General features: G+C 44.3%; 1 protein-coding gene across 2 annotated transcripts; it reads right to left on the bottom strand.

Annotated features, from left to right (window-relative positions):
• Nucleotides 1-238: 238 nt before the first annotated feature.
• On the bottom strand, nucleotides 239-25947 carry EPS8L3 (EPS8 signaling adaptor L3). 2 transcript variants are annotated; one of them, XM_083617821.1, is made up of 20 exons: nucleotides 25797-25947; nucleotides 23581-23638; nucleotides 22496-22560; nucleotides 21328-21392; nucleotides 19832-19990; nucleotides 19318-19467; nucleotides 18463-18539; nucleotides 17462-17649; nucleotides 15697-15788; nucleotides 14167-14284; nucleotides 11373-11437; nucleotides 9849-9923; nucleotides 9202-9350; nucleotides 8133-8241; nucleotides 7871-7905; nucleotides 7264-7357; nucleotides 4520-4642; nucleotides 3426-3511; nucleotides 1874-2006; nucleotides 239-735 (listed from the first exon to the last, which is right to left on the bottom strand). In XM_083617821.1, exons 2-19 carry the CDS (start codon nucleotides 23619-23621, stop codon nucleotides 1874-1876), a joined length of 1824 nt encoding a protein of 607 aa, XP_083473947.1. In that variant the 5' UTR covers nucleotides 23622-23638; nucleotides 25797-25947; the 3' UTR covers nucleotides 239-735. The 2 variants fall into 2 exon arrangements, with proteins under 2 accessions (XP_083473947.1, XP_083473948.1); XM_083617822.1 differs by having other exon boundaries at nucleotides 15697-15785.

The raw sequence follows: 25947 nt of genomic DNA, 5'->3' as shown, positions 1-25947 counted from the left end.
TCTTATGAATGCTTTCTTTCTTTTCTGGAGAAGGATTCCCTCCCTAGAGTGAGGCTGTTTGGGTTAAGATTTGGCTGCAGGTGCAAATGTAGCCTGTAGAGTTATTTTGTTGCTAAATCTAACCGACGGTGAGATAAGAGCACATGCCTAGTAGGAAATGCACAATTTTCACAAATATTTTTGAGAAGGTTCTGGACCAGTAGTTACATTACTTGCTATACAGCAAAAACACAAGCAGTTGTGACACATTAAAGATTAAAATTTATTGGGTAGTTTGACACAAATGGAAACATTTAGGAACTAGTTGGAAAACATTCAATTCTCGCAGTGAGCTCCTCCACTCATCTTGAAAGTTCACGTTTTCCCATCAAAAATGGTATTGGGACACTCGGACATAGCTCTAACTTAAGAAAAGTTTGATTCTTTTTCTGGGAGACTAAATCAAGAATGTTTAGTTGGTCATAACACAGCCTTCCTAAACTTGCTACACTAACGTACTGCTGTGCTAATTTGTCCTACTCCTTATCTTGCATATATTTTGAAATTCACACAGCAATTGCATTGACAATACCTCTTATTTTATGGCATTACAGTCCCGCTATTTACAACTTTTTGTATGCACACAGCTGCAGAGGAAAACACTTCACCTTCTTGAAAAGCAAATGGAAAATCATTAACACGTTCCTATTATGATAATTATGTAGTGGTTAAAGATGGCTGCTCTGGTGGATCATCCTGTCAAGAGAAGCAAGGAGAGAAGAGTTGATGCTGGATAAACTCTAATCATTACATTTACCACATTTACGAACCTCTAAGAAGCTTGAGGTTATATTTCAGAATTGCTTACTTTATCCTTCTAGCAGCTTCATAATTGTTGAGCTTGATATCAGTGACTTTTCCCCAAGCGCTTCTCCATAAACTCTATACTAGATGATGGGGCTTGATTATGATCTGGTCCCTGGAGCCAAAAAGGTTTCCCGCCCCCAGTCTTAAAAGTGAGACAATCCTAAAACTGACACATTTAGTGCATAGGAGTGGGTCACTGGTCTCTTTGTCAGCTTTCTGTGGGGCTTGAAGAGAGAGAAGCTGGTGCAGGAATGCAACAAGCTATGCATATGCTATCCCCCTGAATTAAGGAACTCGCTGTATAGGAACATACACAAGTAGAAAACCCCTGTGTTCTACTTGGGTATATCTCCCTGAATTAAGCACCCACGGTGTTCCTATATTCAGGTGCCAACTTGAATAAAATATTGGGAGGCCCTGCGTAATCGATCAAGAGACACACTGCTCACACACCATTTGAATGGCAATGCCCCTCAACTTTGGGGGGACAGCCCCCTCAAATATTTTATGGGGGGCAAAGGGACCTTGGCCCCTAGGAGTTGGGTCCTATGCCTACATTCATCTCCAACAGGGAGAAACTAAAGCAATGGGAAACTACGTAGCCTGTGCAAGAACACAATGGCATTGTGGCATTGTATCCAGTCAAATATTGCCTACAGGAGGAGAAGGGGGACTGGCTTTCAGCCCGAAGGCCAGATTCCGTCATGAGAAACTGTCTGGTGACTACATAAAAATGGTGAGCTGGCCAGAGGCAAAAGTGGGTAGAGAAACAGACATGGCTCTTAACAGTGAAAACAGACTCTGACCATAAAGGTTGAGAGGTTTTCACATGCACCCACACATATCTCTCTATCCTCTGTCCAGGTAAGTGAGAGGCATCACCACAATCCAAGGACTATTCCAGCCAGACAAAAACACTCAAGGAGGGTGCAAAGCAGCCTGAGGGGTGTGTGGCCTGGGAAGAGGCCACCCTATAGCATACCTCTTGCCACAAGACAGATGAGTGTTCTGTTGGAGGGCGTCTTACCTACAGTGCTGATTTAATGGTTGAAAGCATGAGAAACACTCTTCCTCCTTCTTCCGGGCAAACTGCTTTCAGCTCCTCTCTGCTCAGAGACAGAATCTGGTTTCCATCAAGGACTCCAAGGGCCTTCACCGTACTGTTGAAAGATGAAGGAAGAAGGGAAAGTGTACGTGTGTGTGTGCGTGTGTGAGTGAGATAGCATCAAAGCAAGGTGGCAAAAGATGGTACTGGCTTGAGACATTCCCAAAGAGAAGAGCACAGTAAAAGGTAAAAGGTAAAAGGTAAAGGACCCCTGGACTGTTAAGTCCAGTCAAAGGCGACTATGGGGTTGCGGTGCTCATCTCGTTTTCAGGCTGAGGGAGCCAGTGTTTGTCCGCAGACAGCTTTCTGGGTCATGTGGCCAGCATGACTATACCGCTTCTGGTGCAAACCAACACCGTGACAGAAACCAGAGTGCACGGAAACCCTGTTTACCTTCCTGCCATAGCAGTACCTATTTATCTACTTGCACTGGTGTGCTTTCGAACTGCTAGGTTGGCAGGAGCTGGGACAAAGCAACAGGAGCTTACTCTGTTGCAGGGATTCAAACTGCTGACCTTTTGACCAGCAAACCCAAGAGGCTCAGTGGTTTAGACCACAGCACCACCTCTTCCTCAAGCCTGCGCCAGGCAGAAGGTAGACTTTGCCACAAATACAGTGCTAGCTGACCAAGCAGTTTTTAGCCCACTTTATTTTTAAAAAATCTAGTTTATATGAGTTTATCATTCTGTGTGAAAAAACAATTATGTGAGGTAGGTAAGGCTGAGAGACAGCAACTTCCTTAAATGGGTAACTGAGAATTTGAACCTGGCTCTTTTACATCCAATCCCATCGCTTGAGCCTCTAGGTCACTTTTGGTTCTGTATGGCTTAGCAAACCTAGAACTGGATATTTCATACAGAACTCAGCACTGAGATCCTCTTCATTTAAAATCACATTTTTGTCTATAGTAGTCTTTCGGTGAAATCTCTGAAGCTAGAGGGAGGCAGAACAGGGCTTACAGCTGGGAAGAATTTCACTCCACGGCACAAATCTTTTTAGCCCTATGGACCATCTCTTATATTCACAACCTTCCCTTCTCCTGTTCTCCCTGAACTTTGCAAAAACCTCCATGTTCTTTGGTTGTAGAACATACTGTGCAAGATAATCAAATCACATTTCATTATTTCTGAGCTTTCCAATCGAGTCATCTTTATACAGAGTTTGGATTTTTAAAAATGCTCGGCACACACCATCCTCGTGATAAAGTATACAAGAGTGGCACTCCCTACTATTCCATTGTTTTTCAATGGAGAAATAACCAGACAATTTCTGAAACTGGCCCCAGACCACGATAATAGTGCTGCTGTGCTATCCGGCTTTGTTAATGCCTTTTAAGTCTAAATTGAAAGTTTATTATCTTTGCAGGCAGTCTGCTAAGCTATGTATCAGAAACACAGCACCTAGGAAAGGGTGTGGGGCCGAGTTATTTGTTAGGGATAAGCTTTCTTGGGTCAGTTATTAATGCAGCACCTACATCTTGGAAAAACCTTTCATCCTGAGCCAAACTGTGACTTCTGCTGGTGAAGAACTGGGTCGGAGATCAGGGAAGTCTCTTGAAACCTTAATGCAGAGAAAGATATTTAATAGAGAACAATGATTGCCTCCAGCTAAAGGCTTACATCCTGAACAGCTGAGTGGCTGCAATTTTGGGTACTTAATTTTTCTTTCTTTTAGCTCTCAGAACCAAACTAGATATGATTTTGCATAGTTGCTTTAAAAAAAATAAAAAGCTGGTGTTGGGGGAGGGCAGATTAAATGCTTTTTCTCTGCCATGGTCCTGACTGAAATCCATCACCACCCAGCACTTTCCCAGCACTGAGCATAGGGCTGCAGGTGGTTGTTGGGTGCTTGGCCCTCTTTGGCCAAGCTCTGCTTTTACGTGATCCACAGATGTCGGCTGTGGAGCAGGTGGATATGGCTTGCCTGAAATTGGCATCAGGGGCCCAATTGGGGAGGCCTGGTGGGCTGGAGTTACCCCACCCCTGCTTTTCTTGGAAATAGCTGCTTTTCTTGGAAAACCACTGCAGCTGCCCTTTTGAAATCTGGCAGGATTCAGAATAGGCAAGCTTGTCTGCAAATTCCATCAAATTTTGCCCAGAACTACTACTACTTCTTTTTTAAAGAGCTGTAGATGGTTCCTTAAAACCAACAACAGTAAATCACATTTCAGAGCTTTTCAGTACAAACACTTGTGAATTTCTTAGTCTGTAAATTGGCAAGCTTTAGCCACCACAGAGGGTTGGTATGCTTGCAAAGTTCATCCGCTTCTGTGAAAAGGGGGGGGGAGAAAAAGCCTATGTCCCAATATTGAACCGGGGGTGGGGGTGAGGAGAGAAATGAAGCAGAGGGAGTCCCATGCACAGCTGGCTCCCAGCAGTGTTTGCAGAGCTACCTAAATTTCCTCTGGAGAACTTTCTAGGTTTCTGGTCATGCATTGCGTTGCCTCTTTTGAAGGGCAGACACAGATATGCTCAAAGACTGTGCAGAGCAGATGTATTTTACAAAATCATAGCTCCATATCTCTGTGCCCCTGCAATGCCATCCAGTACAATAAAGAATAGTACCTACTTGCTCTGCTTTGTTCCCATTAGGTGTCTTCTGTTCCATAGGCTCCAGGATATTGTTAGGGATATAGCCTGTCTCTCCTGCAGCATTTCTAGCAAGCCACCATTTTTTCCGTTGATCCAAAACCTAAACAAAGGAGAATGTGTGATTGCGTGGCGAGTTCCCCCCCCACAAGGAGAAAATAAAGACACAGGACACCAAGTTTTAGTTTAATGGGCGAATTAGGCCACAACTTTATTGATTACAGGAATGAAAGGTATTGGCTTAGGCATTGGTCCTATCGACTAGCCGGCTCCAGCCTGATTGCATGAAGACCGGCAAGGGTTAACACCATAAGGGGGAGTCCTGCTGAGGCACATCAACTAGGAGCTCCCCCCGGGTCACCGCTCGGGGGCGTGCCTTAGGCCCACACCTCCATAGGCTGTGGACAGGGCCACGCCCCCCGAATCCTTTATCAGACTACCCTTAGCTTTTGGAGGGAGGTGATGGTGTTTCCTCCCTCCCCACATCCTCTTAACCCCTTCTTACCAATGCCAAACCCAAAAGCCCAGGAGTTGTGACGAGTTGCTACGAGGCAGGCGAAAAACCGATTGGCTGAAATTTGCCAATTGGGAAAAATTCCTACCAGGCCCCTTGCGACGACCAACTGAAGTCCATAGCAAAGTCAGGAGCCTACCTAAGGGGAGGGAGGGTGGGAAAATGAGACGGCTGGCACGGCGAAAAGAGGGCGAGCCCCGGCCGCGCCAGCCCTAAATAGGGCTGGCCATGCCTCCCCAGCCACCCAATTGGCTGGCTGGGTGGACGACGCAGCTGGGATTCCCTCAGTCTCGTGGGGGCTGCATCCAGCCCCCGCGCACGTGGGGTGGGCGTGAAGCCCGCAACCCTACCTCCTCCCCAACTCGGAAGTGGCTTTACACCAAAACACTGCAACTGATTAAAATGAAATACCTGTGCAGTGGTACCTCGGTTTACGAACTTAATCCGTTCCGGAAGTCCGTTCTTAAACCAAAACTGTTCTTAAACGGAGGCACGCTTTCCCTAATGAGGCCTCCCGCCGCCTGTGCCCTTCCACCATTCAGATTCTGTTCTTAGACCGAGGTAAAGTTCATAAACCGAGACACTACTTCCAGTTTTGCAGAGTTCATAAACCAAATAGTTCGTAAACAGGGCTGTTCTTAAACTGAGGTCCCACTGTATACTGCCTTTGAGTTCTAGTGAGGGTGGAATGTAATCATGAGAAAGGAGATATCAGTGATGTTAGTAGAAGCCACAGGCTACCCACTTAACTTTCAAGTTCCATAATGCAGGATAGTAAACCAGGCTTTAGCAAGCTGGTGATCTCCAAGGGTGGAATCCAACATAGCACCAAGTCCCATGTCCCATCAGTTCAATGATTCCTGCTTGTGCAATGTAATCTTCTCCCTCACTAGAGGAGGGAGAAAGTCTGTTGCACTGATGGAACTTGAAAAGCACTGCAGTTACTTTGGACTACAGCTCCCATCTCCAAGGCCATGCTGGCTGGAGCTCTTGGGAGTTGGAGTCGAAAATATCTGGAGAGCATGGCATTGGCAAAGGTTGCAGTAAGCATTAAGCAGAAGTTATCAGTGAGGCAGAAATGGAATGAGCTAGTTGGAACAGTGAATCATCAGAGATATTAAAAAAAGGTTGGAGAGACTTCTCTCTTTGGGTGAGAGAGGTTCTATTGTCTACTGATTAGCTTCCAGCTCCAGAGTCCATCTACAGCAAGAGTGATTTCTTGACAAAGATTAGTGTTCAAAGTCTTTAACCCTTAGTGTGTCTTTTCTTTCTAATAAGCTCATGCAACATTGCTGAAACCACTGCTTGATAATGGGAATTATTACCCTATTCCCATTGATCTGGTTCCCCCCCCCTCCTGACCTGCCTGAGTCATGATTGGGCTGCGATCATTTGGAGTGCACATGGGTGCAATTAAGCAACAGGGCAGGAGGCTTGCTGAGCTTATGCAGAAGGAATAGCTGTCCATGGAGGTGCAGGTCAGTTCTGTGTCCAGGGCAGCTGTTTATCAGCTCCATCTGGTACGCAGGCTGAGACCTTACCTGCCCACAGACTGTCTCGCCAGAGTGGTGCATGCTCTAGTTATCTCTCGCTTGGACTACTGCAATGTGCTCTATGTGGGGCTACCTTTGAAGGTGACCTGGAAACTACAACTAATCCAGAATGCAGCAGCTAGACTGGTGACTGGGAGCGGCCGCTGAAACCACATAACACTGGTCTTGAAAGATCTACATTGGCTCCCAGTACGTTTCCGAGCACAATTCAAAGTGTTGGTGCTGACCTTTAAAGCCCTAAATGGCCTCGTTCCAGTATACCTGAAGGAGCACCTCCACCCCCATCATTCTGCCTGGACACTGAGGACCAGCGCCAAGGGCCTTCTGGTGGTTCCCTCGCTGCAAGAAGCCAAGTTACAGAGAACCAGGCAGAGGGTCTTCTTGGTAGTGGCACCCACCATGTGGTACGCCCTCCCACCAGATGTCAAAGAGAAAAACAACTACCAGACTTTTAGAAGACATCTGAAGGCAGCCCTGTTTAGAGAAGCTTTTAATGTTTAATAGACTATTGTATTTTAATATTTTGTTGGAAGCCACCCAGAGTGACTGGGGAAACCTAGCCAGATAGGTGGGGTATAAATAATAAATTATTATTATTGAAAGTGCTGTTTTTACCAGGAGGTTAGTTTGCTGAAGGGTAAGGAACTTCTGTCTTACCTCTAGGAGATCTCCTTTCATTAATGTGAGCTCCCTGGGGTTTCTTGCATGGAAGTCACATATGGCTTGCATAAGTTGGGGAGCATCAGATGCCCTGATGAGAGCAGGAGAATGGAAAATGAGAGTCTTGCTTTAGGACTATAATAATGTGTACATACTCACAGGCATATACATGGCTGATAGAATCATTTTCTGATTAATTTCTGTGTAGGGATAATCAAGGGGACTCAGAATTGTGAGGATATAGACTCCTGAGACAAACACATTTTTTTCTATGTGCTGTTTTGCTGTTGGGTTCAATGGGATTTGCACATGTCCACAACCCTAAACTTTATCTCCTAGTACTTTGGTCACCTCATGAAAAGAGAAGACTCCCTGGAAAAGACCCTGGTGTTGGGAAAGATTGAGGGCACAAGGAGAAGGGGACGACAGAGGACTAGATGGTTGGACAGTGTTCTCGAAGCTACTAACATGAGTTTGACCAAACTGCGGGACGCAGTGGAAGACAGGAGTGCCTGGCGTGCTCTGGTTCATGGGGTCACGAAGAGTCGGACACGACTAAACAACAACAACAATGTCACATGCTAGAGCCAGTAAAAGAACATACCTGCTTGAGAAGCTACTCCGGCTTTCTGTGCGGACCTGTGTGGAGGAAAACAGAAGAAATGTATTGGATATTTAAAAAGCTTATTCTGAGTCAAAGCCACTGCTCTTGCTCATTAAATTCATGTGCAGAGACAGCAGCAGAATGATGTTATCCATTGTCATCGCTAGTTACCAGGGAAACACACAGTTCCCCCTTGTGTTTCAGTACTACAGGTTGCAAGGTCTACTTCTGCTTTTCATGTGCTTTTAAAGGAGAGATTCACCTTATCGAAATCAACAGAGCTCTGCCTCCGAGTGGGCATCGGCGGCACCCATCCACTCAAGAACGTGGGCTGGTAGCTGGGGATGGATGGTCCCTCTGGATGTTCTGCCCTATGGGGGAAGAAGAGAACTTGTAGTGAAGGGCCTTCCAAAATGAGAAAGTGCATCCTGCTACAGATGTGGAGCCAAGAATCCGAGACCAGAGAGAAGAGTCGGTGGAAGAAGATTGGAAAAAATTTAAAGTTTATTTACAGAAATACTGTAAAATTAAGGAATGTTAGAAGGATGCTGGAATGAAGTTACATGGCTTTAGCAGAAAGGTTATAAAGAACCAAGTAAAAATAGATTGTTAATGGGTCAAAGTGGAAAATTTAAGGTTAGATTGGGTTAAGATAAATTATGGAACAAAAATTGAGTAAGATGGAAAGGATTTGCTGAAACAGCTAATTGAACTAGAATACAAAAAAAGGGAGGTGTGAGGGGGTTGATGAAACAAGTAAATGAAAGATAAAGATATGGAAATATTGGATGTGTTTTTAAATGCTTTTCTTTTCCTTTTTTCTGTTTTACTGTATTGTTTTTTGTTTTTTTCTTTCCTATGTATTGTGAGGTATTGATTTGTTCTATTTAATTTTTCATTTTTCCATTCTTCTTTTTTCTGTAATCTTTAAACCTTTAATAAATATTATTAAAAAAAAACAACAGATGTGGAGCCAAGGATGTTTCTCGCAATGCAGGATATTAAGTCCATGACCTTTTCTTCAGACTTCCTGCTGGAAATTCACTTGCGTGGCAGAGTTACTTGTACGTTTACACACTTTCAAGGTGTGACTCAGAGCTAGGGTCAACAAAAGACATAGTGCAGCTGCAAATGAAGAACATAATCAGAGTCTTGCTAGATCAGGCCAGAAGACCAGTTGTCTGTTTCCAGCGGTGGCCTGGCAGATGCCTCTGGCCAGGTTCCTGCTACAGTGAGATATGTCACTGGAATGTACTCATTAATGCCTATCATTAAGTTCAAGTGGCATGCTGCTTTGCACATGCTATCTCCTTTGTGGGCTTTATCCGTACCTGCTTAGATTCCAAGCATCTCCCAAATTCTTCCAAATAAGCTGGTCTTTGGAATCCAACGAGCGCCTTAGCAAGTCAATTGCTGCAGGAATCAGCAAAGGTGAGGACACCGTAGAGGCCAAGTTGGTCCAAGGACAATTGGACAAAACCTGCAAAGCAACAGCATATGAGATCATGGAGCCTGACAGTCTCTTTGTCCCTGCCCAGTGTGGTCAGGTCTCCACGAAGGCTTCTTCTGAACATAAGCTCATAAGAACCCTTTGTTGTGCCCAAAGACTGACACACAGAGGGGACCAAAGGTAATACTATTCATCTCTCTACTGCCTCCTTCTAGGGATCTCAAGGTTTTAGGAATTTTCTTCACAGGTATCATTTGGCGATTGTCCTCTTTCATGTAGAAAGTGAGATATATATAACAGTGCTTGGGGGGCATCAAGGTCACCAACAAATCAGGAGCAGGTTAGGAGTAAAATGCATGGAGTCCTTAATCCAAGCACTATGAAATCTAATTATTATGGCACAGGAAAATCCATAGCAGAGTTTCAGTGGCACACACTGATATGGCAAATAATATCTTTAATAATAATGGGGGAGAGTAGATTACCACCAGAGGCCTCCAGGAGTCTGTTCCTGGCTAGAATACTCACAATTTTCAAAGTGGAAAAGATGAGCTGAACCATCTCAGGAGCGCTTGGTTGCTGCATTGTATGTTCAAGTTGTGCCTGGGGGGGAAAGGCAAGCTAATATTTACACTGTTAATATATTTCTCCGGGTGGCATTTAACTAACTTTTTCTCAGAGCAGACCTATCAAAATGCACATGACTAAGTTAGGACCATTAATTTTAATGCATGGAGCTGCAGAAAGCTTGCTTCTCCACCCCTTAGCAAAAACACTGTTTCAACTTTCAGTTGCTCTGTGGTGGCAGAGACTAGGGAGTGGCACTCTTCCCCTTCCCAATCAATGGCCCGAGGACCATGAAACACTGGGTAGCGGCACCATTTCTGCCCAGTGCTACCACCAGCAAGGGGAGATCAGCCTGGCCTCCTTCAACTGGATGTTGATGCCTGCTACCAAAGCTTGTCTACTGTGGGACAGAATGAGGTGGCTGCCTCAGGTGGCAGCTGCAAATAGGGTGGCAGGAGTCAACACAGCTGTGTGCGTCATCATGTGCTACCTAAGCTAACCTGCTTCCCTCAGGTGAGGTGGAGGATGCTGTCTGATTGCCAGTGTGGAAGTAAGGTCAACTGCTGCCAATCTGGCTGGCATCTGTACATGGAATGGGGGAGGTGTCACTTTGTCCTTTGCCTCAGGCGGCAAAATGACTTGGGCCTGCTGCCCATAAGCAACTCATCCCCTTTTTTCTGGCACTGTCAAATATCCTCTCCCTTCTCGTATCTTTCCTCTCCACTTCCCTTTCCCTCTATGTCTTGCCTTTAAGACTGAAACTACACATGGTGTTCTGTTATCTGTCATTCCCTCTTCCCTCACATCTCTTCTCCTTCCCCCCTGGGAAAAGGGGCAAGTTGGATGAGAAAAGTGGGTAGAGAAAAAAGAGTTAGTGCCCAACCAGCCTCCTGTTAGGAACTGAAACTTGGGCAGCTAAGAGAGAAAATGAAGAAAAACATTGCCAGGATCAGGCTTGCCCTTCCTTTTGAAAAACATTGTTCCTAATTGCACTTGCTAATTGTAAAAATGGCATGTCATCTGGTTTGTCCCTTAGACTGTGTCTCACAGGGAGGACCTGTGTCTTTTATGGAGAATGCCTGCCAGCAGCATTGTGTATTGAATTTTAATTGCTTTGGGAAAAGGGTTTTTTTTTCCATCTGGAAAGCAGGTACAAAATATAATCAATGGATACTATTTGATCCTTTATCCATCTCCGTACTGGTTCACATCCCTATTCCCCACCTTCTCCTATCCATACATTCCTTATCCTGCTCTGGTGGGTCAAGATATCTCCAAAACAAATCCACCGTGAGCCTCTCCATTTGCAATGAATGGCTGCAGCAGGACACAATAGGGCTCTTTGTGCATCTGCCCTAGTTGCTCCGCACTTGGGAGGCCAGGCCTTCAGGCGGGGGAGATGCCTCTCTCTTCAGATATGCGGCCAGCCCTGCTCATGCTGGAGAATTTCCTTGCCAAGTTTGTGCAGGCTGTACACTGACCTACCAGCAAAATGAAGCTGTATTTGATCTTCTGGAAACAGTCCTTGAACTCAGGCTCCGGAGGCATTGCTGCAGATCCAGAGAAAGAATCAGTCAGTCAGCTCAACCAGAAACAAACAGGTGTTACAGGCAGGTTACTCATGTAGAAGCCATTGTTTATCTAGGCTCTTAATTTATGGGCTGGTTCATAGCATGAACACATGCACACAGCTTTCAACACCTATTCACAATCCAGATACGCCAAAACAATTGGAGGGTAACATGAACAGAAGCTGGTTTGAGCCAGATAGCCTCAAAGGGACAAAGTCAGTTTAAATCCAAGAGACTGGCTTTGCTAGCCGTGGGTGTGGTCAGCATAGCTGTCACTATCTTCCCTTATTCTGAATAGGATTCTTTGCAAGAAAAGGGAAAAGTTGACAGCTATGGTGGCCAGCATAGCATAAGTAAAGATCACTGCCTTACTGTCCTTCCAATCCATAGATGGGGAACCTGTGGTTTTCCAGATGTTGTTTGGCTCCTATCTCCCCTCAGATAAGGTAGCAAATGGTGTGTGACTATGGGAGCTGTAGTCTTGCAGCATCTGGAGGGCCACAGGATTCCTAGCCCCGTCCTAGTCATTGAGGTTTTCAAGCACAGTGCAGATAGTTTGCCTAATAAAAGACAAACCCTTTTATTCCTTTTGTCTGACACTCGCCCACTCACCCCACATCTTTGCACAGGCTTGTTTTACACTGAAAATTCAACCAGTGCCACATTTATTGCAAGAGTTTCCATTGCTCCCAGAAGCTCTCAATACGAATTCACCAAGTACAGATATTTTATTGTCAAGTTGGCTTATGGAACTATGTACATTTGGTAGGTACATCTGGTAGCTGTGAGTTTGGGCCTGTTTTAAAACTAGCTCCTGAAAAAGAGCTAATTTTAGGAGAGGCATGGGGAGATTTTACGCAGCTAATCGTAACTGTGCATAATTGTCAGTAAGAAAGGGGTTAAAGAACACAGAGGCGTAAATTTCTAGGCAAGGGGAGGGAGGAAGTATGGTTTGTTTCCTGTTCCCCTCTCTCTGAACCATGCAAGCAAAGCACATTTCTGAGGCTGGGCTCCAGACTCAGATTGCGTGTTTGAGACTCACTTCTGTATTTTGCAAACAAATATACCTTGCCAGTGTTGTTTCTGCTGTAGCATTGAACAATGCATGAGAGAGACCTGTGATTACTATAAGTAAAACATTTAAACTTACTAAAGCTTGTGGTCTCTTCACTCTGAGAGGGGTAGAGGCAGGGGAGAATGCTTAATACTTGGACATTTAAAGGTCTAACAACCTATAGTATGTTTCCCATGCTTTGAAAATGTTGTTTTAAACTCTGCTGAGGGCTGTTTTGGCTAAAGAGTGAGTCAAGCGCCCCCCCCATTTATTTTTTTAATCAGGCGTTTTTCTTTTGCAGTTCCCTACACACATGGGACTTCAGGATTAACTGACGTTCCCCAGTTATTTCCCAACAAAAAGGGACCAAAATAAAATAAAATAGAATATTAAAGACCAATGTTATATCTGAAGTAGGAAAACAGTGAGTCATGGTTCAACCTTCAGCTGTCAAAGGAGCGCTAAGGGCAGATAAGGAGATAGCAAATAAGCGATCAAATCTGCTTAGAATGTTCATATTTCCGCAAGGACATGAAGTGTCCCCATGAATGAATTACTTGGAATCCAATCTCTATCTCACCATCCTGAGTGCGTCGGATACAAAGAAGCCACCCACCCACTCACTAGCTCACAGGCTCTTCATTAAGTTGAAAGTGTAGATAAGACAGAACGTAACCAAGCAACTGGCTTATGGCTCAACACAGCTGCCAAGGCTAATCCTCCACAGGCCTTGGCCAGCTGCAGCATCTGCTTGGAAATTTCCCCTTTCCTATCAGATACCCTGATCCAAAGTGCACAACCCACCCCTGGTCGACATCATCAAGAACGGCTTATGTGCCGTGAATTGTGAACCCGTGACCCTCCAATCCAGCACCTAGAGGTGCCACTGTACCTGGCAATATCTTCAGTGACTGCAAAAACCCACAATAAATATTCTGTCAACAGTCCACAATGCATAAGATACTGCTTGCTTTTTCTGCTCAGTTCCTGTTTGCGCTGGCTGGCCTCTCCTACAAAAGTCCCTCCTCCCTTAAATATGCTCATGTTTCATTGAATGCCAGGATTCGATGCCCACACCATTCTGAACAGTGGAGAGGGGCTTTGAGCTTTTTTTTTTGAGTGATGCCACAGTGGCTGACATAGGTGCCTTTTCCCTACTATTGACTGTGATCCTGTTGATTTTTCTATGTAATAATAATAATAATAATAATAATAATAATAATAATAATAATAATTTATTTATACCCCGCCCATCTGGCTGAGTTTCCCCAGCCACTCTGGATGGCTTCCAATCAAGTGTTAAATCAAGTACATTGTCTATGTCTTGTTATTGTACTGTTACTGCCAAGGAGGGGGAGAAAAGCCCATGAGATTATCTGTCTCAAGTACCACAGGATCTTGACATCACTTCAGCAGTACGTACCTTGGCCTGGTGTTAGGGTAGGGTACTGTTCTTCAACCCTGGGCTCCTGGATGTTCTTGGACTACAACTTCTGTCATCCATGACAGTTGATGGGAATTGTAGTTCAACAACATATGAGGGACCCAAGGTTGATGTACACCAAGGCAGACATTGCCATTTATTGATCTGCTTAAGGCAGAAAAATGCTTGGGGTCAGAACCTCATGGCGGCCTCTGTGCCATTCTTATTTACCCTTTTTGCCTTTATTCTTTTTCGACTTCTTCTTCTTCTTGTCATTCTGGGATCTACTGGTCTCCTGTACTTTCCCTACAAACATTTCAATCTCATCCAATACATGGTTCAGGATCTCCTGTGGCCAGCAAAGGAACAAAAATAAATAAATAAAAAATTAAATCAGACACTGCATCAAAAACTGTTTCTCAAGGAACCACCAGAAGTTCAAATTCTCACAGCCATCATTGGAGACTTTGTTTTATACTGGCTGATTATCTGTCATTTTTACTTTGTTTGGTCTTCAGCTCGAGTCTGGGAGAAAAGCCTCAGACAAAAGAGCAGGTAAATTAGTCATACGATACATTTGACTATCACAAATTACTCCTGGACCAAGGGTTATAGGGTTATAGGAATCCGTTAATGTTTGTAAGGTTGGCTCCTAACTGCCCATCTTCCTGACTCCCTTCTATCCTCCAAACCAGTTTTTGAGCTATCTGTCAATATCTGCTCAGCAGAAGTGCTTCTTGACTGCACACTGTTCTTCAAAGTAGCCCAACTCATGTCTCTATCCAATAGGCATTCATATCACACCATTCATTCATTATTTTATTTGTATGTTGCCTTTCCAAAGTTAAAGCCATGCTCAAGGTGGATTACAATATAAAAAAATACTTAATTACAAAGATAACAAAAGTAATCATGAACAATAAATAAAACCTCAAAAAGCACACAGCCAAATTGAAAAGGTTCCACATTAAGATTTAAGATAAAGATACAAATCTATCATCTATCTATCTATCTATCTATCTATCTATCTATCTATATCTATCATCTCTATCATCTATCTATCAATCTATCATCTATCATCATAATCTCAATAATAGCAAAAACAAAAACCCCTAAACAATGCCCCAGCCCCAAAGTCTGTTTTGCAGCCTCAGCTTTTGTAGCTGGAGTCAGCCTGAGCCCTCCCCTCCCAGACCAGGTGGAAAAAGGCCTCCAAGTCAGGGAGCTGGTCTTCCAGGTCTCACAGCCAAGAGATGCCTCTCTCCCTCTGTCCAATCAAGCTCCCAGACAACACAGCTTTCCTGCTGAAATATACTCAGAGTCGCAAAGTGATTTCATGCTCTTTATTCAGCTCATAGTGGTGAGGAGGAATGAATCGAAGTCCCCTCAAAGTATCTGCTTTATATACATTATTTACACAATGGGCTGCACATGATTGGCTCATTCTGGAATTCTACTGTAAGCCAATCAGGTTGTGGATTCACTTCTATCTGGAGCATGATTGGGTGGTTCCTGCCAACCAATCATACTGCTGTATTGTTCTAGGACCAATCAGACTGCTGCCTTTTGGATCCTATTGTTCTAGGACCAATCAGACTGCTGCAGTTTGGATCCTATTCAACTCAGTACATAACACCTGCCCTGCTTAATCAAATAATCCCCCCTGTTATCAGTGCTTGAGGTTCCTACCCTCTAGAAAGACAACAGGGAAAGAGGTTGAGTTGGGGGCTAGCAGGAGGTGGTATCCGGGAAAGTACTTACAGCATCTCTGTCTATGTCCTGCATCATTGGAGGCCCAGGGTCTTCATACATTGACTCATATTTCTGCTGCTGGTGAAGTGGCTGTTCTGCTTCTGCAACAATCAGAGTCCCAAGATCAGTAATAATAACAATAATTTATTATTTATACTCCGCCCATCTGGCTGGGTTTCCCCAGCCACTCTGGGCAGCTTCCAACAAAACATTAAAAATACATTAAAACACCAGTCATTAAAAACTTCCCTAAACAGGGCTGCCTTCAGATGTCTTCTAAAAGTCAGATAGTTGTTTATTTCCTTGACATCTGATGGGAGGGCGTTCCACAGGCCCTCTGCCTGGTTCCCTGTAACTTCGCTTCTCGCAGTGAAGCAAGACATACCACATCAGGAAGCAGGGCAACCATTTAACATATTGCCAAAAGAGATGAAATGCACCACTGACAACGAGGACACGTAACTCGCAGAAAATTTGCATGTGGCAGTTTATACGTAGGAGCTGCAACGTTTGAAATAATTACTAAAATTAATTTATACAAAAATAAAATACATCTCACTATAGTGGGGAAGGCTGGGACCAGGTGACCTGCTCACTCTGCTGTTCAGGTACTTACTGTTGATAGGCAACGACAAGACCCTCTACTCTTCCTTCTTATGTTTCTTTAACTTTAAACTGGGCTTGAAGTGGATAGCCCTTTAAATAGAGGATAGCCCTTTAAATAGAGCCTTCTGACAGCTCTTCAGACAGAGAGCTATCTTCTGCAAAGTAGGATACACATCCTAAGCAATGGCACAGCTGATTCAGACCTTAGGTGGTGGGGCCAGCTGGCCTATCTGAAGGAGTCAGATAGGATATGCTTTCAACCAAGTGTGCAACCAGTCCAGTTGTGTAGCAGCTTTATGTTAATCACCAGCCTATCTGTGTAAACAGTGCTGCTGGAGGATCCAGCCTTATACGATACGATGATACGATACGATGTGATACAATACGATATGATAATCTTTATTGTCATTGTTCTATACAGAACAACGAAATTGCAAAAAATCTACATCAGACATTCAAAACCAACAAACCTGCTATCCCAGCTATCCCAGCCTGTTTAGCCCCCTAAAAACTCTGATACCCCATAATTAAATACAATATACTCCCATAGAGACTACCTTACACTGCATTTAAAACCAAAATCACATTTGGATAGAAACTGTTTCTCAGGAGGCTAGTCCTAGTCTTAATAACCCTGTACCTTCTTCCAGAAGGCAGAAGCTGAAAGAGATCATTTCCGGGGTGCGCACTATCTCTGCAGCTTTCTTATGACACCTGGAAGCGTAGATTTGATCCAAGGTGGAAAGAGTGCACCCAATTATTCTCTCCGCAGTCTTTACAACCCTGGACAGCATTGTTTTCCCCCTGACTGTGCAGCTCCCAAACCACACACACAGACCTTAAGTTAATACACTCTCGACAGTACAATGGTACTCTTATAGGCCCATGTCGTAAAAGCGTTTGCTTGTGCTCACCTTCACCCTCCCCAAAATCTGCTTTAGAGGGTTGGGTGAATCCCTAGAACAGATTTAGGGGGATGCAGGTGGAGGAGTGGAAGTCCTTGCACTAAAGAGACACGTTATGCAGTGCTACTTTGGATACAACCCATAGGCATTTATTCTTCCTTAGGAGATACAATGTCTCCTCTGACTGCTTCCTGATGCATTATGAGAGTGGGAGCTACAAATGCTGCTGCGTGTTGCAAGAGAGACTGTAACATCATCATTACCATAGTCCACAGGGACTGGGCCAGCTCTCCAAGGATGTTGCTGCTGCCTCTGCCAAGGCTGTTGTGCTGGAGAAGGCATATGGTTCGGCTCCATTGGCCCTGCTGGTCTTCTTTCTTGGGAGATCAGTGGGGATTTGTCAGTACGTGATGATCGGCTCTGCTGGTACAACATATTCTCCAGGTTGCTCCTGATAAGATAATTGAGAAGAAGTACATTCTTAGGAGGGGAACCAGGTGGCGCTGTGGGTTAAACCACAGAGCCTAGGACTTGCCGATCAGAAGGTCGGCGGTTCGAATCCCCGCAATGGGGTGAACTCCCATTGCTCGGTACCGGCTCCTGCCAACCTAGCAGTTCGAAAGCACATCAAATGCAAGTAGATAAATAGGTACCGCTCTGGCGGGAAGGTAAACGCCATTTCTGTGCACTGCTCTGGTTCACCAGAAGTGGCTTAGTTATGCTGGCCACATGACCAGAAGCTGTACACTGGCTCCCTCAGCCAATAAAGCAAGATGAGCGCCGCAACCCCAGAGTCGATCACGACTGCACCTAATGGTCAGGGGTCCCTTTACCTTTATCTTTACATTCTTTGGAAAGCAAGAATGAAGGAAAACCTTGGAAAATTCAGCACTGAACCTGAACCTAAAGGAACTGGAAGAGCACTGGTGGAATCTGCCTGGGAGAATTTGGATAACTAGAAATCACCAAAAAGTGTGAGAAAAAGCTTGTGAATATGGGAGAGAGAGAGATGCCACATGCTTAACAGACAAGTGAGGCAGAGATTCACAGCCTAACAACTCAGTTTGATTGGGCTCCAGGTGGCCAGTAGAAATAATACATTTCTCTATGGCTGGGATATATCTTACATTGACTTGGGGGAGAAGTCTCTCTGGACTGAGGAGTTCTGCATTGATAATGATTATGCACAAGTTAAAATCTAGCAGGCTTCTGGAGAAAGAAAGGTTTGACAGTCCATACTGCAGGCCTCTAAATCTCTCACTACCTGAGCAAGTTGTGATTCTGCTGTTCGTCTCTCAACTCCTCAACGGCCTTCTCCACTTTGGTTTTCAGCAGCTCAGCCTGGAGGAAAGTAAAAGCAAGTCTATCACTTTTTACAACCATTCACCAGCATCTACCAAAGTTCCCCTGAAAATATCTTCCTCTAATCTCAGCTTCAGGCATGCTCTGAGCTGGCTGCTACTACTGTGGTGCACAGGGAATAGAAATCACTCTCAATTTCTATTTTTTGCAATAGCAGCAGTAATGAGTTTCCTATACCCTTGGGAGGCAATCTGTCATCAGATTATGGAACTCCTCTTAGCTCATGGTAGTGCAGGATGGAGGACACGTACTTGAGTGATCCAAGTTGTAGTGAGTACAGGGAACTTATACAACGCAGTTCTTACTCTCAGATTTTCTTTCTTTCTTTCTTTCTTTCTTTCTTTCTTTCTTTCTTTCCATCCATCTTGCACACAGACACATGGATAAAGGTCAAACTATACATGTTAATGTGTGACTGCAATGATTGTGTTTTTAAATCACAACAATGGGAGGCAATGAGAATCAGAGCACAATGAGAGATTTTTGCTCTTCCCCCATGGTCCTGGCAGAAATCCCTCCCCACCCCAGCTGCTATTTGCCACAGGAAAAAAAAAAACCTACCAAATAGCAGCTGGGTGGATGGGTGTGAATCAGGATTATGGTTCAGGGGGAAAGTTCCCCATGTGCCATGGCCCCACCATGACTATCTAAAAAGACACAGTAAATGCAATCTTGCATTTCAGGGAACATGCAGGTTGTTCCTAACCCCCCTCCCCGCCCAGGTCTCTTCCTTCCTCTGAGCCCTGAAGTTGCTCACTCCAATCTGCTCGCACTGAAACAGCATGATGCTAGTCCTGGATGGTCTCATTTCTTTCACAGTGATGGCCAAGATGGAGTTGTAGATGCAGCTGTCCAGGACACAGGCACATTCCTGGATATATTCCAGGGGGTAACTATCCAGCTCTTCCTGTAAGCAAAGAAAGAAATCAGTGTACAGTCAGCAGCAGAGCAGGGGATTCCCTGGCAATCAATCCTATCACAATCTTCCAGGTCTGAAGGATGGGGTGGGGAGCTCTACAAGCCAACCGGTGACAGAGTGAGGACAATCTGCTGAGACCAGCTTGACTTTTAATCATTTTTGATGGTAATATCATAGGTATATCTTTAGCTGGTGTGAAAGGCAGTATAGAAATGTTTTATGAATAAATGTATAAATAAGTATTTAGAGGTCTGGTCCCTTCCAATCAAGATGTGGACTCAGTTACTTATCACAACTTGTCCCCTGCTGACATTACATGGTGTGCACAATAAAATAAAGCAGCTCTGCTTACCTCTGCCTCAATGTCAGTCAGCAACAATCTGTTATCCTTCACCTGCAAAAGCATGTCTTGTCCCCACACCTGACCTTGGGCATCCATCATCTTGAGTCGGTTAATACAGTTCTCTACATTGCTAATTTCCTTGCCATCAACATTGCAGGTAAGAAGGTGCTGGGAATAGAAGCCATAGTTTAATTGTTGCAGCAGATAATCAGGACACCCCACCCCCACATAAACAGTTTCCACAGAAGGGACCAGGAAGTATTGCATAGAATGGTCTTCTATGCTGTGGTGCTCTACCCTTTCTATGAAATTATAAGGGCTGTAAGCTGAAAGCTTTAGTTGAACCATTGGTGGAGGAAATGCAAATTATAATTAACTGAGCAGGGGCAAATTATCTACAGGGGCAAATTATAATTAACTGAGCAGGGGCAAATTATCTACAGGGGCAAATTATAATTAACTGAGCAGGGGCAAATTATCTACAGGGGCAAATTATAATTAACTGAGTAGTGTGTTTATTTCTAGTGATAATTTGGTCCTAGTATGTTACTGTGAAAAGGAATGAAAGAAAATATTGAAGATGCTCATTCCTCCTACTATCTCAGAAAATCCCACACTGAGGGTTCAGTGGTATACAAATATATTTAAATTTAATTAATTGATTAACTGGATGATCAAAAAGCAGATGATTTATCAGCTAAGTATTTTTAAATTGTGTAGCAAGTATAGACTTCTAGTGCTGGACCTCAGGGTAACTTCAGATCTGAGAGACTATGGCCTGAGTTCCTTCTGGTATACAAATCCCTATGCACAGTAGTCAGGAACTCATGGATCATTTGTGTGACAATTTTATTGGATTGCCCTGTGGTGATTTATGGACCTGCTGGTGGCAATCTTCTTGGTGGAAAACCTTCTGGTCCTGGACTGGCTCCACCCACTCAAGCTTCCCATTGAATCTTCCTGGGCAGGAAGGAGTATAAAAGCTTTCCTTGAACAATAAGGATTTCTTGAGCTCTGATGCGCTCCTGGCTACTTGCTTCCCCCACAGCTCTTGGCTCCTCTGCCCATGGCTCAGCCTTGAGTGAGGGAGCAAGTGGGATCACAGTTGACCCTGCCTGATCCACATTCATCTGAATGAATGATGAGAGCCTCTGCACATACAGTCTGGAGACCATTTCTGTGGAGAAAGCCTTATTCATGTAGGTGTTCTTTGAACACATTCAAATGAATGTGTGTAGGTTGGGGGTGGTGCCTGATGCTGTGATTCTGCTCCCTTCACCAACCATGTTCCTTTGAACACGTGTAGGAGATGAAAGTCAGGTAATGGGCGACCCACATGGGATCTCCTGTAGGAGAGAGTATGAGGCCACCAGCAGGTTAGTAAAATGATGGGAATTGTGTGGCACCACCAAGTGTAGGAACTGGCACCACTGCATGGGACCAGTTCATTCTTCCACCATCACTGGACAGAATGAAATGTCTCTGCTTCCCCAAGCTTTTCCTACCTCCACCCGGTGCTGGAATTCATGTTGGTGCTTTATCATACTTTCAGTATATTCCTTCCGCTGGTCTATGAGAGCAAGAGGGAGAGAGAGGAGACACAGTATGAAGAAATCAACTTCAGTATCCCCAGATGTAAGGGAATCCTCACTTAAATATATGAATCCAAACCTCTGTATGAGGTTTGTACAACCTCTTGTACAAATATCAGGGAATTCAGAATGGTCAAATAGCTTTGGCTCCAACTACTCATAAGGAAGACAGCTTGGCAGGAGTTTCTCGTGTGGCCAATGAGTTGCAAGCAAGTGCATAAGTTGGAGCAGGGCCGTCCCTATTATTAGGCAGCGTGTGGCAACTGCCATAGGCAGTAGACATGTGGGGAAGCAGCATCCAGATCCCTAGCTGTACCCATTACTTGGAGGGCAGAATTGTGTGTGCCACACCGCCTGCTACCACATTGGCCTGAGGTGCAGTGGCAGACACAATCCTATTGCCAATACCAAAAGAAAATCCAACTGCCAGTCCAGTTTACTTCTGCACCATCTTCACCTTTGCCTTAAGCAGGAAGATGTTATGAGACCTTACTTCCTAGGTAATCCTTGGGCTTGCTTTACATCACCCTCCCCACTACCTCATCTCTCCTGGTAAACAGCAGGAGGTCAGGTAATCATCTCTGCTTCACCATGTGGTCTACTACAGCCCTATGGCTTCATTGCTGGGTGATTAGAATGGATGTGTGGCTTCTATTAATATTGCTCCAATGTCAAATGATTAACTGTGCAACTAGGGAGAATTTCTTATTTTTTATTGACAAGCATGAAGGTGGGCGGGGGGGACGGGGAGCTCTCCACCCTTCTAACTAGCTTGTTTGTGAGGGACGGCTGATCTCACTGCTGTCTGAGGAGGAGAAGAGAAATCATAAAGCAAAGTGGCAACTATATTACTCTAAGGCCATTCCCTGAGGTAAAAAGTGTTCTAATACTGCTGTGACAGAAATAGGAGAGGACACAGGTGGCATCTACAATTTGGTTATCTCTCTCTCCCCCTTCCAATATGAGACTTTGCAGCAAATAATAAAAATGAACAAAGAAACCCTGAGAGCTCTCAGATGGGGATTCAGACTTATTAAGACTGGAGATGTTGAATGCAGGAGAAAAGACAGGCTGTTCTTACGGTAAATGGACTTGCCACTTGGCCTGGTCATGCTGTTGGCTTTGTTGAAGCTGCTCTCAGTTTCACTGTGGAGGAAGCAAATAGACACAAGGGGTTGAAATGTTCCCTAGGTTTTAAAATGTCTAAATATATCCACCTTACGTGCCTTAAATTCCCTCACCCTTCATCACTACTAGGTAAAGGTAAAGGGGCCCCTGATCATTAGGTCCAGTCGTGACCGACTCTGGGGTTGCGGTGCTCATCTCGCTTTATTGGCTGAGGGAGCTGGTGTACAGCTTCCGGATCATGTGGCCATCATGACTAAGCCACTTCTGGCGAACCAGAGCAGCGCACGGAAAAGCCGTTTACCTTCCCGCCAGAGCAGTACCTATTTATCTACTAGCACTTTGACGTGCTTTCGAATTCCTAGGTTGGCAGGAGCAGGGACTGAGCAACGTGAGCTCACCCCATCACGGGGATTCGAACCACCAACCTTCTGATCGGCAAGTCCTAGGCTCTGTGGTTTAACCCACAGCGCCACCCACGTCCCTTCATCACTACTACATGGAGTCAAAACTGGGTACTGATGGCATCTCCCCACAAGTAGGGATGCTGCAGCATCCATCTCAATGAGCCTTCAGGGGATCCTGATAGCAGGAACTTAGTTAACAAAGCTCAAATCCCCACCCAGCCATGAAGCTCACTGGATTGCCTTGGGACAGTCGCCATCTCTCAACCTAACCCATCTCACAAAGATGTTGCAAGGCTAAACCTCAAGTTACTTGGAAGAAAAGTGGGATATACGAGTAATAAACAAAAAAGCAAACAAACCTTAACTAGCAACAAGGCTGAAAAGAGGCATATTTTAAAACTGCCATGGGAACTATGTAGTATTTTGTATCTGCAAACCACAGAATCCTAATTAGAACTTGGCATCTTCCAAAGATGGAACACAAAAGGTCTAAAGTTTTCAGAATCAAATTCTTCCTGAAGAAGAAAGACTCTTGTCCACGTGCAAGAATGAATATAACATGAAGAACAGTTGGTTGTGGCTAGCAGAGTCCTCCAGTGGTATCAAATGGTATGAAAGATATGCATAAACTTACTTGTAAGAAATGTCATTCCTATGGTGAAAGAGATCTGCCATCTTCCTGACTTTTGATCCTGTGGATTATACATCAGTTATATCTCCAGACAGATGCCCAACACTCATGTCTATCTAATCAATATTTCAGGTGTGCATGAAAGAAGTAGTGGGATGTGGTAAGCTTCTCTCTATTAAAGACTTTGGATCAAATTCTGAACTTCTGTACATCTAGCTGCCCACTCAAATCTATTCAGAGGCTGAAATACAGCTAAGGAGAAAAAGAAATAGAACTAGCAAAAAACCAAAATAGAAGAAGAAAGAAAAGAAGGGAAAGAAAAATGAATGGAAGGAAAGCAACACAGAAAAACAACAACCTGAACACCATCAGATGGTCCTCAGTACTGCTTCCTTTTTATACTGCATATTTATATGCCACATCATCCTTAGGCACTAGGGATGGTGGAGAATTTTTATTCTGTTCACACTTAAATATTCCTTAATTTGCACTCTCTGAAATAATACTAGGACTGAAACACAGCCACCCTGTGAAATTCACACTTTTCTGAATTTTGCAATGCAACCATAGAATGTATATAAAGAGGTATATACCAGAGTAAAGTGTGCCTACACATGCACTTATTACTGAACTAATATACATAAATGCATAATTGTAGGGATATTTGCTTTGCAAAAATGTGTACATTAGGAGAAATGCACACTAAGATGCTGGTGATTTTTTTTTAAAAGATGCTGGTGAATTTTCAAGACAACCTTTTTTAAATAAATAAATAAATTCACATGCTGATGTTAAAATGTGGAGAACTGAACTTAAGACTGGAAAAATAAGAAACTGGAATGAAACTGACAGATGTGCCCATCCTTATTAGTCACCAAGTCCATTAATTATGTTTACCTTGCACAGTTGAGCTTTGCATGGAAATGCCACTCATTGTAAATCGAGCATTTCACAGCCCTTTGGACTTTCTGCTTATGCCCCCACACTTGACTTCTCTCTGTGTGATTACATATATACATACGCACACCTACACATAAACCAGCTGGGATAAAACCTCATGCGGCCGACAAAATGGGCTTTAATCCATGAAAACTTAGTGCCACAAATCCTCCTTATTTTCTGTGTGGTGTAACTAAGAGTGGCTTGCTTCACATGCCACACCACATCAAATGTGGAAGTGTTTCAGTTTCCCTGAGAGCAGGTTGCACCCTATTTTGCTTCAACCCAGTTGTTTTGCTGCTGTGCCACACTGAGCTAAGCCATTGTTTGGGCTTAGTGTGTTGTCCAAGTCCAGGCTAATAGTTTACAGCTCATGGTTTGCCTGGGAGAGCTAAGTGGTGAGCCCGGGTTCAAATGACACCCTCAGCCAAACTATGGCTTAGCTCAGCACAGCAGGCAAAAGGCCAATGAAGAGGAAAGCAACCACAATATCCTTTCTCAGAGCTTGCACACCTACTTACACATTCATGCCAAGCCATAGTTTAGCTTACTGTGCCATGGGAACTAGGCTATAGTTACCTCTCCTGAAATTTGCCTAATTATCAATAATATTTTATGGCTGAGTCTTATGTTTCCAATTATACAATAGCGGCCTTTAGCAGCCATGGGTGCTCTTAAGAGCCAAGCAGTTTGTTCCATCTCCATATTCCAAATTGCTGGGATGTCAGGACACCAGGAATCAATTATATTTAGGGTATTTCCAGCCAGAAAGATTTGTACGAAGACAACAGGAAGCTTCCTCCTACCAGGCCAGTTTGTTTGTTCATTTGTCTCCAGTAACTGGCAGCAGTTCTTGAAGATCTGAGGATTTCCCCTTGCCCCCTTCAAGCTGATCCTTCTAACTAGAGAGAACAGGGATTAAACCTCAGACTTTTTGCATGCTGAGCACACACTCTACCACTATGCTACGGCCTCTCCCATATGTGGGGTTGAGCTGGAGAAGGGGATGTGGCCATTCCCTTTGTATGAAAGGCAAAAGCACAAGCAGTTCTTTTTGATACATGTATAGATTATTTTAAACCCCACTTTTGTGCAAATTTCAGCTTCAGAACATCCCTTCCACTGTATGGAAAGTCACTCTATTCCTCCCTTCCCTTTAGACACCGTGACAAACACTCCCTGGAAATGGGATTAGCTGTACCTGGAAGGATGAGAAAGCAGAAGGACAGGGAAATCTGAGTACCATCAGCAAGCGGCTAGGAAATGGTGAAGCAACTCACCTTCTCAGTTGCTGCAGCGATAGCTCCTACTGTAGAACGAGCGCAAGGCCCCCCTCTGCTGCGCACAGCACCTGAAAGCAGAGCAGGGAAGGAGTCGACTGGGTTGGATACATAGCTTCGAGTTTAGACTTTGCCCCCTCTGTGAAAGAAA

The sequence above is a fragment of the Podarcis filfolensis genome, assembly GCF_964270895.1.
Source record: "Podarcis filfolensis genome assembly, chromosome: 6".
In the NCBI taxonomy this organism is placed as follows: Eukaryota; Metazoa; Chordata; class Lepidosauria; order Squamata; family Lacertidae; genus Podarcis; species Podarcis filfolensis.
The sequence above is the reverse complement of the archived record's forward strand: the minus strand, read 5'-3'. Positions and strand labels throughout refer to the sequence as shown.